Source organism: Artemia sp. Qi Xiang Cuo, chromosome 1, assembly GCF_049724085.1.
Source record: "Artemia sp. Qi Xiang Cuo chromosome 1, ASM4972408v1, whole genome shotgun sequence".
Lineage (NCBI taxonomy): Eukaryota > Metazoa > Arthropoda > Branchiopoda > Anostraca > Artemiidae > Artemia > Artemia sp. Qi Xiang Cuo.
Genome location: NC_142794.1, coordinates 52,002,422 through 52,020,086, shown reverse-complemented (window position 1 = coordinate 52,020,086; position 17,665 = coordinate 52,002,422). Strand labels below are relative to the sequence as shown.

The 17,665-nt window shown below is 34.3% G+C and overlaps 1 protein-coding gene across 3 annotated transcripts in view; it reads left to right on the top strand.

Annotated features, from left to right (window-relative positions):
- ckn (CRK like proto-oncogene, adaptor protein) overlaps positions 1-16,200 on the top strand; it is a 176,256-nt gene extending 160,056 nt beyond the window's left edge. The window contains exons 12-15 of one of the 3 annotated variants that reach the window (XM_089108264.1): positions 433-637; positions 3,070-3,254; positions 8,565-8,616; positions 15,888-16,022. In XM_089108264.1, the coding sequence (XP_088964390.1) occupies positions 433-637; positions 3,070-3,254; positions 8,565-8,604 (430 nt within the window). In that variant the 3' untranslated portion in view covers positions 8,605-8,616; positions 15,888-16,022. Of the gene's footprint in view, positions 1-432; positions 638-3,069; positions 3,255-8,564; positions 8,617-15,887 lie in introns of all 3 variants that reach the window. The other 2 variants (XM_089108256.1, XM_089108272.1) reach the window with 2 other exon arrangements.
- Positions 16,201-17,665: the final 1,465 nt, after the last annotated feature.

The following is a 17,665-nucleotide window of genomic DNA, read 5'->3' as shown; positions in this document are numbered from 1 at the left end:
AATTTTTTTTGTGGGGGGGGGGGGCAAAATTCAGCTGATTTTCCCAAATCAACTGAAAATGACAGCGAAAACTGAAAAATGATCCACATATTACCATAAAGGCGAAGATATACTAAAGAAAACTGACCTGTTTTTCTGGTTACTTGAATTATGTAGCCTTATCTTAGTTTTGACAAGATTTTTAGCAGAAACTAAATTTCAGCTGGGGGTGAAAACTGAGGTATAGAGGGCAAACTTGGGTCTTGAGAGAGCAGTTGCAGCTCCCCCCCCCCCCACCTCATAGAAAATTACGCCACTGTTTCTATGAGAATGGCATTTCTTAGGCATGACCTAGACGATGCCCTATATAATTTGTCTTTTTACTGTTAGTTTCATTTAAGATGTCTATAAAGCTAGCCCCTTTTTACATTCTTGTGTATGTCTTAATTTCAGGCTGGAAAATATTCTCCAAAGAAGTGGTGCTGGTCATTGGCCAAAGATAACGAGTCCACCAGGGACCGGTGGCAAAAATGTCTATGGTCCTTCACATCCCATCAGATCCAAATCACGTGATCATAGTCCGGCACCGGATCATGGTGAAGATGTTAATACTGGTGAATTTAGACAAAGACGTAATGGCTCTAATGATAGTTTTAAGGTAAATTCAGCTGACATCACCTTCTCCTAGATATTCTCAAGTTACATGGGATAATTGTGTTCAAGAATGGGAGTTTAACATTGTAAGCAATCAACTGGTAGTAACATTATAAAATATATCAACTGGTAGCAGTTGTCTTAGCAAGTAGTAATGGATCAATATGAAGAATTATTATAAAACTAAGCACTTTAAATAAATGCATATTTTAATGCATTTTGGTGTATAAATGACATTTTAATTTAATTTTGTATTCATCTCGAAGCAGATGAGGGGTTATAGAGATAACTTGTCAAATGGTGCAATTCTGCGACAAACAAAATACTCCCCCCCCCCATGTCCTCAACTCCACAAGATGCTTGGTATCATTTGAATCTGTTTCTACCATTGTAAAAATACTCTTATTGTCGTAAGTCATATAAAAATATTTTCTGAGTTCATTATTCGAATCCAGATTCATTTTATATTTCTTAGAGTTTCTCCTTGTCCTGCATATTTTACGTTTGCAACCCTATTTCAAACTTCTCAACTCTATATAGTCAGTGAGTACTAAAATACCATTCCATATATTGACCATGGCAGCATTCGCTGCCAAAAAATGTTGGCAAACACCTAGCAGACTAGAATTAAACCGGGTTTAATTGAGCGTGTTTATTGTATTTGTTATATGCTTTGTAAATTATTGTTCAATATCTTAGGAAGTTTTGTAAGTATCAATTCATAGTTGTGGTTAGATTGTCACTTTAGAGCTATTGACAGAAGAATTTAATCTACAATCCTCGACTGACACGTATAATATTTTAGCATTTAATTTTGGATGTTTACGGATTGGAAGGTGATTTGAGATTCAAATGTACTGATCCAATTGTTTTAAAACTTCATCAGATGTAAGACAAATCGAGGTTGAGGTATCCAAAAATATAGATACATATTAGGCATGTTCACGTGTCTAGGATCTTTTTCGGAGCGAAGGGTCAATGACAAAAAGAATGCGGGGGGAAAGACAACAAATTTTGTGTCGAAAATTTGAACAGAAAATGCCCAGAGATTCTTCAACATTTACGGTTCTTTGGGAAAAAGGGCCTCGTACCCACCTCCTGTCCACATTGTGCATATAGCCATTGTCTTCGAAAAGGGGGATAACAAAGGATCTTTTTCGGCCATAATTTTCTATTTTTTCCTGGAGAAATTATTCAAAGTTCCCTCTACGCTTCATTCCCCCCATCACAGGGGCACGAAATAAGTAGAGGGCACGGGGCAATGTCCCTCCTAGATTATGAAAAAATACCTCTTTATTTACATGAAAAATCCCCCCCTTCCCCTACATTTTCGTGATTGTTTGTCACTGTGCTCTTCTATTTGTAGGTGCGTTCAGAAATAATAAATTACTCAGTATTAAGACCATTGTAGTAATGAGTTTCTAATCTAAAAATTATTGAAGGCAACCTATTATTAATTTCTAGAACATTTCCAAAAATGAAATAACTATTATTCCTTGTAACTTTAAACAGTCAATACCTTGAAATACAATATTAAGCTGCTCAGGATATTTTGCTAATAAGTATCAGCAAGGATGCCCAAAGACATTTTTCTTATGGAAGAGGATCTGTAAAACGTTTTCAAGGGAGGGGGCACAAGTTAAAAACAAAAGCGCATTTTTTGGCCTGAAAACTTAAGTTTTTTCCTTAAAATGTTGGTACTTTTCGCGTATTTTCGTCTTTGAAAGAAAATAGGAGACAAAAGGACAATGTTTATTTATTCTACTTTTTGTGAAAATAAAAGGCCAGTTTCAAGGAAAATTGTTCCTATTTTTCCTTAAGTTTAGTTAATGGCAAATTCATTGTTTAAAGTTTTTTTTTAGTGCAATTTCAGATTTTATAAAAATAACTAGCTATCACTTTGTATTTTGATGTGTCTTGTTTATTTCTTGTTCATTGGATTTTAGGTACGAAGAGGTTTAGTTTCTTTTGTTAGGCGTTTGTTCTGGGCTGCTTAAGGATTGCTTAGGGCGTTAGCTTAAGGATTGTTCTGGGTACCCGGCTGACTGACCGTATTTCAAACAATAGGCTGTACGAAAAATGTGGTTGAACAGCGCTCTCTAGGGCTATGATGAAAGAAAGGTTGAGATGGCGAGGGCACGTTGTGTGGATGAAGGATGACAGATTGCCGAAGATTGTTCTTTTCGACCAACCATCTAGGGCTAAACGGAAAGCAGGTCGTCCTCGTCTGGGGCGGGAGGACGTCATTAAGAAAGATTTAAAGGAATGGGAACTTCGTGGGAGGTTGTAAAAAGAGAGGCTTTGAATAGATTGGGATGGAGGAGGAGCGTGCGTAGCTGTGTTGGCCTCAGGTGGCTTGGTGCTGCGGTGAGTTGCTAGTAGTAGTAGTAGTTAGGCGTTTCCTTTTCTATTTCTTAGGTGAGTTTTTCTTTTTAGTCATCATCAAGTACAGAATCCGAATCAATGCCATTTGCAAATGACAACGCTGGTACAATAAAACAGCGCTCATCCCGACAGCATCCTACTTTGTCTGGTATAACCTATGTCACCCAATCCCCAGCCACTCCTAGGCGTGGTTTACCGCCTCTTAGAGGGACATCAGTCCCAGGGACACCAGAGAAGTAAGTTTATTCTATATAAAAAAATATTCTTGAGAATTCAAGTTCAGATTTTCCTCGTTCAAAGCTGTTTCATTGAGGAAATTGGAAGTGATATTTCTTAATTATTTTTTTTATATGTGGCGATAATGAGAATTTAAAGCTTTTTATGTGCAACTGTGAGGAGTTGAATGACTTTGGGGATTATATTGTTGGGATTGGTTAAGAGGGAGGGGATGGATGGTGGAAATTTGAAAGAACAATTGCCAATTAGATATTAGAAAAGTACGGAGAACGTACGTTTGCTGACGCACCTTAGAGAGAGTTTCGAAAAGTGAAGAATTAGCACAATAAAGGAAGATGAGTGTGAAAAGACAAGCGTATGAGTTTTTATTAAGTTTCTTTTTTTATTATTCATTTATGTGAACAGTGGTCTCTTTCGCTCTAATGTTGGAATCTGTCATATTATTATCATTTGAACATCTTATAATAAGTCGTGTCGAGGAATAGGGCGATGCATATGTTTAATCTGATAGCAAACACTTAAGGCTTGGATCGTTGAAAAGTGCAACTTATTTTTTGGCAATGACCACGAGAAATAAGAAGGCATCTCTTTTCTCTATTTTATGTTTGAGATTAGGTGAAAATTTTAATTTAGGAAATTCAAGTATTTCCATAAAGATTTTTTTCCTAAAAAGAACCTACATTTTCTTTTATATATATATATATATATATATATATATATATATATATATATATATATATATATATATATATATATATATATATATATATATATATATATATATATATGTATATATATATTATATATATATATATATATATATATATATATATATATATATATATATATATATATATATATATATATATATATATATATATATATATATATATATATATATATATATATATATATATATATATATATATATATATATATATATATATATATATATATATATATATATATTCTAAAATATATATACATAAATATATATATATATATATATATATATATATATATATAAAATATATATAAGGTTTCTATTCCTAAAATTACCTCAGGGAAATAAGGCACTTACATATTTTTTTCAGTGGGGAGGGGAGGGGTTGATAAAAAAAAAACATATTTGATAATCTGGATAAGAAGTTCCCAGAAATCCAGGAAAATTTAGAACCTCCCCCCCCCCCCACATGTATCCCTTATTGAAATAACTCAAAATTTGGTCTTATGTAAAAAGCCTTTGCTTTCCAAGAAGACTTTAAAATGTCAAGTTTATATTCGGTGTTATGATCTTAAATAAACAAAGAACGAAAAAAGGAAAAGTTTATTGTCTTGATTTTGGAAATATTATCACATACAGAGATAAAAAAAAAGACTTTGGTGTGTGGAAACACAGTTTTCCCATACGTGTCCTAAATATTTATACTGATTAAAATGCAATATAAGAAGTTTTCATAGATGTTTAAAAACGAGACCTCGTTTCAATTTTATATATATATATATATATATATATATATATATATATATATATATATATATATATATATATATATATATATATATATATATATATATATATATATATATATATATATATATATATATATATATATATATGTGTATGTGTGTATGTGTATGTGTAGTGTGTGTGTGTGTGCATGTGCGCATGCGTGTCTGTGTAAACATGTTTGTATTTTTAAAGGAAGGTTCGCCTACCGTCAGAAATCATATACACAAAGTCGTGCATGCCAAGCGTTTTGTGGACGGGATCAAGCGTAACGGAATTTTGCTATAAGTGGCGGTACTGTGTGGCATTATATGGAAAGACTATGGCATTTTGCATTTATCTATTTTTTTATTTTTGTTTGAGTGTAGTTGAGGAATGTACAGCTTTTGTTAGTACTTACTATTTTCAGTGCGTTGTTCCTCTGTCAAATGTTTAGGTAAGGGTATCAAAATTATGTTGAATGCTACTTGTTATTCTTTTGAAATCCTTTTTGCAAATCAGTAATGCAACACAATAAATAACCCACCCAAGAAGCAGAGATGGACCAGGACGTCGAAAAAACTAAATTAACATAACTTTAAAAATAGGAGAGAGAAAGGGATGATTCTTTGCTGCAGTTCAGACGCGAAACCTAATCATAAAAACAAAAACTAATTAACCTTCAAGAAATCCAATACATCTAAAACATAATTTGGTCATAGTATTCATTTTGTCTTTTATTTAAGATTGACCAAATTACTGAAATTTTACTAGAATAAGATTTAAATAAGCCTCAGAAAAAGACCCTAGAATTAATTTTCGTGCGGGCATCTATGCACCTCACTTCAAATGCATCCTTCCATGTGGTTTTCTTTGCCTTTTAGCTAATTGTCTGTTATTTGAGTACATGCAAAATCCAAATTAAAATATCCATGTTCCATATATGGTCCAAAAGTTGGCATGTTCTTTTTTTGCTTAACTTTTTAGAACCCTACAATTGCGAATAACTTTCCATATAAACATAAGTTGTTTTTTTTAAACTTGAGAAGCAAATTATATTATTCTAATCATAGAGCGAAGTTAAACTTCGGGGTTTGATAATTTTTACTTTGTGTATTTTTAGCATGGGATTTAAGTAATTATTACGATTATGTGGGGCTATTTTAGTTTATGTAAATAAGGCTTAGAAAGGCATTTAAGCGGGACTGTTTTTTCTATTGACAAAGTTTATTATTGCAATTCAGTTATTAAATATTTATCATTAATTAAATATTACGTAGAACCTTAACAGTAAAATTTTACTTAGAACTTTCATATTAGAAAGTTAAGTCAATAATGAATGTAGAATTTTATTGTATTGAATTAGTGAAAGATGAGACGCAAATGAAATTCGTTGAATATACAGAACATGTAGCTGTAATTCAAAAATGAAGAGAGGATTAATTTGCTCAACAAGGCCGTACCCAGAAGGGGGGTTTGAACCCCTCCCGAAATGTTTTTTTAACTCGTGAAAACGTAACAAAAATGGATATAAACAAATTTTGTAATGCAGTTTTATTGATGTTTTTCTTGTGTAACCTCCCCCCCCCCGAAAAAAATCTTTGAGTAAAACCCCTTCCGAAAAAAAAAATCCTGGGTACGGCCTTGATTGTCAATACAGAAGCTATTCGTCTGACCATACAATGTTTTTAGGAATTTTCTAATAGAAAGAAAAAAATGTTTGCTCCAAAGCTCAGGTGTTTCAAATTTCGTCAAACTATTTCAACCCTATATACGGGCATAATTTCAAGAAAATCAAGGGGTTTTCTGACAGCAAAAAAAAAACAACTTTTTAGCTTCAATATCAACTACGCATTTTCACATATTTTGATTTTTTTAAATTCTTAAAAAAGAGCTTGATTCGTGAAGGATCTTCGAGAGGAGCTCCTTGCCCCTCTTTGTGTGCAGTTATGTTCGTAATTGTCATCTTTGCGATGACTCATAGCACTAAACAAATACTATATTAGCCAAAATGTTATTCTAGTTTCTTGTTCCGTTTTTATTATCTTAGGAGTCGCTATGAATAGAAAATAAATGGTCAAATTGAAATCTGAGACAAATAACGAACTAGAGCGGTCCGAAAACCCTCTGCCCTGGTCTTCCGTACGTGCCTTGACCAAATAATGCTGTAATAGGAGACAATTTTTTATGGCTAACCGTTCCCGTGTGCGACAAAATATCCGACAAAAAAATTCCCCAGAATTTGATGTTTTGTCAAAATATACTTATGACAAGATTCACTATGTCATGCTACTAAAGACTTAAGACCTGGTACCACTGTTCAACCATTTACCTAGGTTTTAGCCCTAAACTGTGTCTATTGAAGTTTCTTATAAAGGAATCAAAAGAATAATTTTCAAGGATAACATCCTTGGGGAAATCATTCCAAATGGAGGTGCAACATCTCAGAAACCTGTTCTCAGGTACTCATTGTGGGGTGTCTCTTGTTACAGTAATTTGACCGTACCGTATTTTTGTGTGTTTTCCGTACTGGCTTGGCCAGCGTTGGTACACATAGGGGGTAGCTCGTCGAAGGAAAGATGTGGATATGTAGGCTACTCGCAGAAAACAGTCATTGATGCAACATCGAATCCTTCAAGTGAACTATTTATTGGTACTTGATAGGGTCTACGACTTGGCCCTGAGGCTCTACGACTTGCCCCTGAGGCTCACGGCCTGTTTAGGAGCCCCTGTGAAAAGCAGGCGCCATATTTGGCAATAGGCCTAACGCATCACTTTTATAGAAGGATAATGAAGCTGGATAATGAATAATGGCTCCTAAAACGAGGAATCAAAACCAGCTTTCTTGCCCAAGAGGATATAACTTGATCAAGAGAGGTCAGAGGAGAAAGTAACTCCAAAAAATGATCTTTGTTAACTTTCTTGATAGCTTCACCCGTTAAGGTAAAGTCAGGGCATTGGTCAGGGCAAGAATTGAAATTCACCATCCATATGTCAAACATGTCTATGGACAGCCGTATGGCGTATGCTATAATCAGTAAAGTGGTGTAGCGGAGTAATGAGATTGTTCCCTATGTCGTGGATACATACCAGAAAAAATGTGTGTCTCATGATACTGCCCAGAAGAATTCCAGCCTTTACTAAAATAAACAAATAATAAACAAATCATTTACTGATAGAAAATAAACTTGGGATAAAGTTTTTCAAGGGTGTTTAATTTGTGAGTCTGAGTAATATTTTGGGCAGGTTTGAATTCGAGGAGGTACGTTTTCCCAATACCATGTGTTTCGGGTTCTTTTGCATAGCCAACGGCTCACAAAAGGCATTTTAAATATTATCACAGTAATATATATATACTATACATTAAAGCTTCAGCAAATCAAAAGGGGTAAAGTTATTAGGATTTTGGGTGCAATTTTTGGAAAAGAGAGGGAACGCAACCCCTGACATGACGCGATAATATCAAATCAAGCAAAATTTGCTTGATTTCAAACTATACAAACTTCAAGTGGTAAACTATAATATAAAAAATACAGGAAATGCTGTGATGAGAATTTCTAAGGAATTATTTGGCAAACAAATTCAACTATGTGTCCGAAAGTAGCTTTCATTATTTAGAGTTTGCTGCTATATAGAGACGGAAAAAGCCTTCTATTAACCTTTAAGGTAGGCTTATTGCTACCTTTTATCCGGGAGTAAGAATACACTTTTATATCACTTTATGATATTATGGTTGGGGTTCCTTTTGAATAACTGCGTTTGGCGTCATCGTCACACTAATAAAGTTGAACCTTTGCTCAGTTTTCTTTCTCTCTTTTAGTTTCTGTTCATCTATGATCTGCCAGAGTCCATGGGTATGAGCTGTAGAATAGGTAGGGAAGCAACAGAATAAACTAATCATTTTTATTATTTTTGTTTTCTTTTTTGGTTGCATGTTAACAAGTAAAAGCTTTGGGATATTGTTAGAGAACTGACACAAGTTTTTAGCCTTAATAAATAATATATGCTTCGATGCTCTATTCTGTTGCTTTCTTTCCCCATGTAAATTATACATGAGTAAAGATTTTGATTGCATTGATGCTTCGGAAAAAAATAACATAGAGGGAAATGGTGATTGCTGGAGAATGAAACGTAGGATATATTAGAAAGTACTAGTGAGTCTTCTCTCTCTCTATTTATTTAAATATTTGTCTCTATCTATCTGTCTCTATTGTTACTATAAATACCTTTGTGTCAGAAATTACTATTGGTCCGAATTTAAATGCTAAGAGGCTTTCAAAGCTGTTTTATTGAGTACTAAATTTGTTATTCCCCGTTCTAATGCGAGATTTCTTTATTTGGGTTTCTGCCTCGCAATTTCCTTGTGGTAAAGCTATCTCATGGTATTTTCAGAAGTTTTAAAGGGTAAATTCCTCTTCATAATTAGATATTCTTTAAAAGAGAATTACTGTAAGACTGAACCGTTGCAAACAATTTGGGGGTATAGCTCTTTCCCTGTCGATCCTAGTCAGCGTGTTGACTGTGTTTGTGGAGCTTTTCAAGTTGTTAGTCCTGTTTTAAACCCTCTCTCCTAATTAAAAAGTATTAACAGTCTTCTAAAAATTTGTTCTACATCTGGTTCTATTTCAGGTTTTAGAAACGCAAATTAGATTTCGGTGAGTTTAGTGTTGTAAATTTGTGTGTAGCTTAGTCACTACTCCAAGCGCTTTTATAGACAGTCGCAAATTTCTATAAGCTAAAATACTTAAGTTAAGTTCACAGAATTAAGGCCTTACCATAAACAATTTATGGCAAATTAGTGACTAATTGTTGCACGTTTGGGTTGAACCAAATCTACCCGTGGTGGTTTTTTCTTGATTGGTTACCATTCCACCGTAACGTTGCAAAGTTCGCCGGAAAATGCAAATGAAAACGTGACTTTAATCTAGTTTTTGCATAAAGTGAATTTTACGAGAGGATTTTTTCGGGTTCAAATCATCGTTACACCCTTCAAAATTTGAACCTATAAAAACGTGCTCATTATTATTTCGTGCTGATTTAAAGACTCCCAAGTGATGTGGCTACTGGACCGTGAAATTTTTAGTCTCATTGACTAAAACGTTTCAAGTTGCCCTACTGTAATAAGCCTGCTATTGGTATATGAGCAACTTTAGCTCTTCATGATCTAATCTTAAGCCTTAGCTAATCATAAATCCATATATCACCTGGGTTAATGACGTAATAATATAATCGTCAAAAACAAAATTCGTTCATGCCTGGCTGAAAATGTCGTCTTTTTTCTTTCTTTCTGTCTTTATTTTTTTAACATGCGTGATGCGTGAGTTTGTTCCTTCTAGGAACGAATTTGATAAGCTATTCGGAAATTGTTGCACATACTTGCACTCCCCCCCTTAAGATAGACCCGAAGGACTTCCTCAAAAATTCAAGAATTGATTTAAAACTACGTTTTCATGTTCATCCCCTACCAGTGTCTAAGAAGAACTTCATATTTTAGTTTTAGTTTTAAGTATCAAGTACTTGTATAATTTTTACTTTAATATCGAGTACTGAGTACAGAAACAAAAATGTGCTTAAGGAGTACTTAAAATTTAAGTACATAACTTTTCCCTAAGTACTACTACTTGAAAGTAATTTTCTAAGCACTTTCTAAAGTTGATAAATAAGTAAAGTTTGAATTTTATATATAAAGACAACCATATAATAAGCGATTCTTTGAAAACCTAACACTCATGTGTAGTCACCGACAGTCAAATTTTCAAAACTGAAGGATGAAGAAATCACTACAAAATAAAGTTTCTTCTTTATGATTACATTGGACGTTTGATTTGGGCATTGCGAAGCACTCAGAAGTGACATTTCCGAACCGTCTATAAAAAAAAGAACCTCCTTCTCAGAAACCCCTTTCAATAGGAACTGAAGACGAAAAACACAATTGTATTTGTCTGAAAACCTGACATATGTTAGGGTAACCAATAAGAACAACAAACTTCCGCCGCTTGTCACCCAAGAACTGCAGACCTTATATCTTGAGTTTGTTTCCTGTGGAGGTCCTCTGCAGCAAACCACTTTCGTCCTCTGAAAACTCATAGCTGATAGAATCCGTCCCCTGAAGAGACTGGATTTGTCGTCATTAAATCACCGAAACACCGCCTTATGCCCTCTTCTATAAAATATTGGCAACTTGTTCCTTCCAACTGTAAGGAAATATTCTATCCTGAAACATAGATAAGCTGCATGTAGAGAAGCGGTCTTTGAAGGTTTGGGGAAAGTGGAAGATCTCCAAGAAAGATCTGTGGTAGTGCGTTTATCGAGGCTGCAATACAATTCACAGACTTGAGCTATATCAGTGTTTTGTGAAGATTCTTAACTGAAGGATTAAGGCTTCCACAGAAACTCTTTCCTTTGACTTTGAGCATATCCAACGCAATTGCAAAGGTTTCCATCAAGAGATACGCATTCTAATATAAACTCAATCTTGTTCACTTAAACCTAAGCTTTTGGAGCACGTCACATACTATATTGAGCTTTCCCATAGTATTGAAAACTACTTGCCGCAATTCACCACAGTCAGAACAATCGCGTTGCTACAAGTCGAATCAGTCTTTTCTCAGTAACTTCAGCCAACTAAGCCCTGTTTTTGCCTTGGTTTATAAAATTCCACTTACCCGAGCGCCTATTTGAAAATCGACACAACAATCTTTTGTAAGCAGTATCAGCTAGTACAGCTTTGGAATCAACCGAAACAATTATTTTAGCGTTTGGTCGGTATATCAAAAGTGTCCTTGCAAGTATAAGGGTGTGTTAATATTATTACTGGATACATCAGTTTCATAAGCTTCATTAGGCTGACTCAGCGAACTCTATCTTTCATCTAGCAGTATACATAGATCTTCATCAATTTCTTCTTCGTCCTGCTGTTCCTTCTTTTCATTTTCATTGAGAGCTTCAGACCTTTTAGTTCTTTGGAAGCTCTGAAACTTCTCTGCTATCTTGTCATACGGTGTAACCCTTTGAATCGGTGAACAGCTAAGGCGATAGAAATCTAATAGTTATCTTTATTAAGCACATGTGAAATCACCCCAGGAAAGCTTTTTTTTTAGGGCGGACCGTATGTCTGGGGTCAGACAGATATAATCATAGCTGCTGAGTATTTAGACCAGGATTTTCATTAGATCATTTAGTTTGTCATCCATCTTATTCCAAGGTCTTCTTGCAAATAACAGCTACATTTGGGCCCAGTCCTGAAATCATTCTTTCGAAAGCTGGTAATTCAGCGTTTTAAAGTGTATACATTACTTCCAGGATATAGCTTGTGATCTGATAAGTTGCTTTTTCAGTAGTAAGCTTGGTACCTTTTTTTTTATCATCGATGAAATACGCTTTTCGTCGCTTATAAACAAGAACCACGTCAGTTTTTTTTTTTTTTTTTTTTTTTTTTTTTTTTTTTTGGCTGACTTCACTTTTGATTCAGAGCTAAAGTTATTTCAAGATGGAGATCCAGTCACAGGTTGTTTTTTTTATAGCGTTTAATTCAGAAAAGTTCCAGTACAGACTAGGGAGAGCAGCCTAAAAAATACACCAAACTCAAACATGTTTCAATTTCCTTCAGCGTAAGCAGAGAGCGATCTCCATCGCCCTAAATAGATGTTCAATGAAAAGAAGCCAATATCTATTTCTATTTACAGGATGTGATCTTGTAGAAATGTAACCACTAACCGTTCATTTTCAGAAGTAAACTTGCCAAGGGACATTTTAACCAGAGGTAAAAAAAAAATAATGACCTAACCTTTAGTTACTAGCAGTGTCGTTACTAGCCAAAATGTTTGGGGGAGGGGGAGAAAGAGATTTTACCGACTGGCTGGTTATTTTTACCGACTGTTTTTATCAATAATTAGCATAATGTCCGTTTTGAATACAATACGCAAAATCACTACACGAGTCGGTAAAATCGCTGCATTTACCAACCGAGATTGAGATTTTGGTATATACCATATATGTACCGTTAATGCTGATTATTTAACCAAATAGAAAGTTGTGGCGCCATCTGTAAAATCACGGTAGGAGTTGGTAAAACTGTTGTGTTCACCGATCAAGTTCAAAATTTCTGTAGATGACATGTCAGTATTGTCGTGGTTTTTATTGAACCGAATGAAGAATTTTAGCAGTATCAGAAAAATCTTGGCGCAAAGCCCCACGATTTTACCTTTTTTTTACAGAGTGACCAAAACATTGGGTGAGGGCTTTCCCCTCTCCCCCCTCCATAAGTGACGGCCCTGGTTACTAGTCTTGGCTATCGTCATTATTCTGGCTTAATGGCCACATTTTTTTAAATACAATGGTCAGATTTGGCCTTTCTTTCTGATTAACTGGGAATTTATTTGATGACTTTCAACCGTCTTTTAACCACAGGTGGTAAGCATTCGTTTTGAAAAACAAACCTCCTGACACGATTAAAATATTAAAGCCTCCTTCTCTGTCTCTGGATGAATAATAGAAAATGAGTTGGCTGAAACAAGTACAATATAGCCAAGCCAATCATTCTGGACCCAGGTCATCAACGATATTAGAGCAGAATTTCATATTTTTCCACTTCCACTGCCGGTTGTAATTTTTATGACGTCTTTTGTTGACATATAAGGTAGTAATGCACACATGGAATATTTGTGAGCAATTTTATCGGGATTTCTAAGGACCTCTCTGTTTTTAACATTCTCTGAGGAATCAATGGTTTGCAACCTCAGTTTGCTAAGACTCTTTCTCGTAACAAGGATTCTTGATTCCTTGTATTGATTCTTTGCCACAGCCACGAATAAAAATAAAGTCTTCAAAACTGTGAAGTGTCCACCTGGTAGTAGCAGTAGCAGAACAGGAAGGAATGTAAAATCAATTATCTGCTAAAAACAGCCACCTAAAGCAAACTGCTTTTAAGCGGGTGAACACTTCCAAGAAATATGTCAGCTTGTTTCCAAAGACAGTAAAATGAGGAGAATAGTCTTTACTCTGGCTGGCTGTATATAGTAGTTTATTCCCATCATTTATCTTCGAAAACCTTAAATGACAAAACTCAGAAAGCGGACCGCAATTGTTTACAACTTTAAGCTGAGTGGTTTCCATTTGTGTCACAAAGACAAGGATGGTTATGAAGCTGTTCACACAGTTTTCTTATACACTTTTTCGATCATAATCTGGCATTTTACTGGCTGAGGACCATGTCCATATGTCTTGATGTTACCTGTACCCTGAGTGAGAAATGTTTGAAATCAAAAACATTGACTTAACCAAAGTTTTTTTATATTTTGGCATACAGAAGGAACACACATAATGCTCTTATTATACCCATGAAGAGGGAAGGACTTAGGTTTATCCTGATGTATAAATTTTTTTATTATTTTTTTTTTATAGAATTTGATCAGTTTCACAGCCACAAGACTGGCATTGCAATAGTTTGCTCCGAATGTTACTTTTGCATTACTTTTCTGTAGCGTGCATAAACTTAACCTGTCATTACAAGCATACCTCCAAGATCATCAGAGAAATACAAATCTTGAATTACCTGTATAAGAGCAGTAACCATGTGTATCTTTAAAAACTGCTTATCTATACTGTTCAAAAAACGCTATGGTAGTTTGACGTAACTAGTACCTATACCTACCCTTAGATGTTCATGAAAGTTGTCTGATACATATTTATGACTTTGCTCGGGCACTTTTGCATCGAGCGTTAAGGAATGTATCCCGATCTTTTATCTCTAAACAGTGTAAGCCACTCCTTATAGGATAAGCGAATAACTTTCCAGATGCCATGTTATTTCAGATTTAAATTTCCTGTCCACTTCGAAGCTGCTGCACCTGTTCAATTTTTCTGTTTCTAATTTCTCGACTTGATGTTCAGAAATTCCTTCTTTGAGACATTGTGTAATTTACGACATAGTTTACTTAAGATTTTACTTGATCATTCGTAAGTTAAGTATTAAGTACTTCAGAAAAATGGAACTTAAAAGCTTATAAGTACTACCCAATGTGTCATCACAGTAAGACGTTATTTAACATCACATTCATGTTTAAATATTTTAAGTTCTTAGCAAATAAATTAACAAATGTATTAAGCATATGCGCGGATCTTTTCTCCCTATGCGGACAGCGTCAAAAAGTGACTACGTTCACTAATACAATATGATAATGTTTGGGTAAGAATGCTATAATTTGAAACTAGGTGTTTTGAGGTTATAAGAACTTAATGGATAAATTTAATTATAATTCCAAGTTCTGAGTATGAGATGACCCCCAACAATTCCCTTCAAAAATATCATTGTGCTTAGACATATAGTAATAGTTTAGTTTAGAGTCGTTAAGAGTCACATTTTGGCCTCGTAGGACATATTTCGTAAGGAATCCTTTTTTCTCCTACTGTATAAGATAAAAGAAAAAGAAAAGATCATAACAATAATTTCCTAATAAAATCAACAATTCGATTGTTAAACCCTGAATTCAAATGGTAGCTTATATTGTGGGAATCCCTGCTATTTGAACATGCAAATTGAGAATTTAGGCTGTCAATGAAAACTTTTGATCAATTATTTTTCTTCTCTTTTTTCTAAGAATTTTGTAAATGAAGCAAAAGCCTCTTTACTCATTATGCCGTTACAGATTTGATTTTAACAAAATTTCTCTCTTAATTTAGTTCATTAAACACTTTCGGTTATATCTTGGCAAGATTTTTCCGATTCTTTGTCAGGTGCACCGAGTTCAGCTACATTGAGAGTATATTCAACTCTGGAATTCTTAAGATACCCCCCCCCCTCGCCTACAATGACAGGTTGTTTGGTTCTCTTCATGTTAGGGTGAATTTCTTAACCGATTGTCTTCGTAATAGAGAAATATTTAAAAAAGGTCTTACCTTATTTTCCTGGCATACCTTTTTTGTTTTTGACGTTAAAATAGTATGATAAATACCAAGTTTTCATTTTTATTTCTGAAATTTTAGTTTGAAAAGCTGTTTCAGCTGTTTCATTTTCTTCTGTTGCAGTTCTTCAAATTCAATAATTGTCAGAAGTATGGAAGATTTTTGTTCTGTTTGTTCTCAAAAGTTACTGTTATTTCTAAGTACACATTGAAAACATCTTGATTTATCTGTCTTTTAATAGGTTTGATGTGCCACGTGAGGATCTCAGTTCTACAGTCGATGTTCTTAGTGATATTGGTTCAATGTTAGCTGGCCTCACAAATGAGCTAGATGCTATGTTAGAACATGAAATCCAGCATTCTGGAGGGAAACGATAGCCAGTCGACTTCTCTACCAAGGATGCTAGTCCTCTTTTGTTCCACTTCTCTTTATTTTTTATTTTATTTATTTTTTCTTTGTGTTGATGTTTTTCTTTGTAGTATCCCAAAAGTCACTTGCTGAGAAAAGGAAAACAGTGCATCTTATTATTTCCGTCAAGAGCCGAACTAGGATTGTTGTCACTTTTTTTTTTTTTTTTTTTTTTTTTTTTTTTTTTTTTTTTTTTTTTTTAAGCTGCCTAAAGAATTTTTGAAAATATCCATGTCTCTGGTCTTGGATAACATTTCTTCTTCTTAAGAATTTAATTTACTCTTTGTGTATCTACGCATCTAATTTGAAATATTAAAATCTGCTTAAATTCATGCGTAATAAAAAAATAAATATAAACATTCGTAAAACTTAAATTAGAGATCACAAAACGTAATTTTAATAGGAATTATATCCTGGCGGTAACCCTAGCCCGAATCCAGGTTAAATTTTCACGTCACTCTGATGTGTTGTATTGGGACGATTAAAACCCTCATTTTGTGGTGTAGACATGTGCAGACCTTACTAGGCACCAAATTAAGGTCTTGTTGGGTAAAGTGACTTCTGGAATACCGCGGGTATTAATAACGTCAGTCGGTCATAATGGCTTTCATATCAAATAGTTAGTTTAAATTTTAATCTGACGAGCAGTTAATGTTGGAAAAGAAGTTGAAATATACATTGATAATGTTTGGCACATTTAATCAATAATTAGTAAAAAAGAAACAATATGACAAAGATATAATACATGTAGATAGGGACTTTGCTTTTTTGAAACCTCTCTTAATCCTTCCTCTTCCCATTCTTAACGCTTAAGATGCTGAAATATTTGCGGACAGTTAGGGTCCAGAAATAATCTCAAAAATAAATTGTGATAAATCATGCTTCTTGATGTGAAATTTTAGTAGACGTCTCAATTTTACGTTTTATTTAATTTTAACTGGCCATTTTATTCATTTTACTGTTGTCTGCCAATTCCTGTAGGGATTTAGGAGTTACTGTAGGGATGGATTTGCTGTTACAAATACAGTCAGGACCAGCTCAATGCAAAATGATCTTGATTGATCATGACATTGATCTTGATGATCGACGATTTTCCCGCTCCCTATCTTTTACTGAAGCCTGACCAAAATTCTGTGTCTGACACAATGGCTTTTGTATAAAGATTATATATTGAGGTAATAACACATAAGAAAAATAGTTATAAAAGTAAAATATTGGATCGAGTTACCAGTAGAGCTACTAGTTACCAGTAGAGCTGCTTTGAGTTTAATGAGAAGGATGAGGTAACAGGAGCTACTCGATTAAAGACTCGCACTGCAAGTGCAGTGAAAAGATTTTCACTGCAGATTCGCAAGGCCAATTAGAGCTTGGTTTCAAAGGCTCTCAGATGTTCATATGTCACTAAATTGGGTAAGAAAGCTTGTTTTCATTTTAATATACCAATCATTGGAAGTGAAAATATTCCAAAATTTTCGTGTTTATTATTAGGAGTTATAACCATATGAGCCTTCAATGTTAACTGTAAATTTGGTCCTCTGACGTTAAACAATGAAACAAAGAAGACTTTGTATTCTATAGTGTGTCTGGATAGTAGGAAGTTCCCCTGTTATT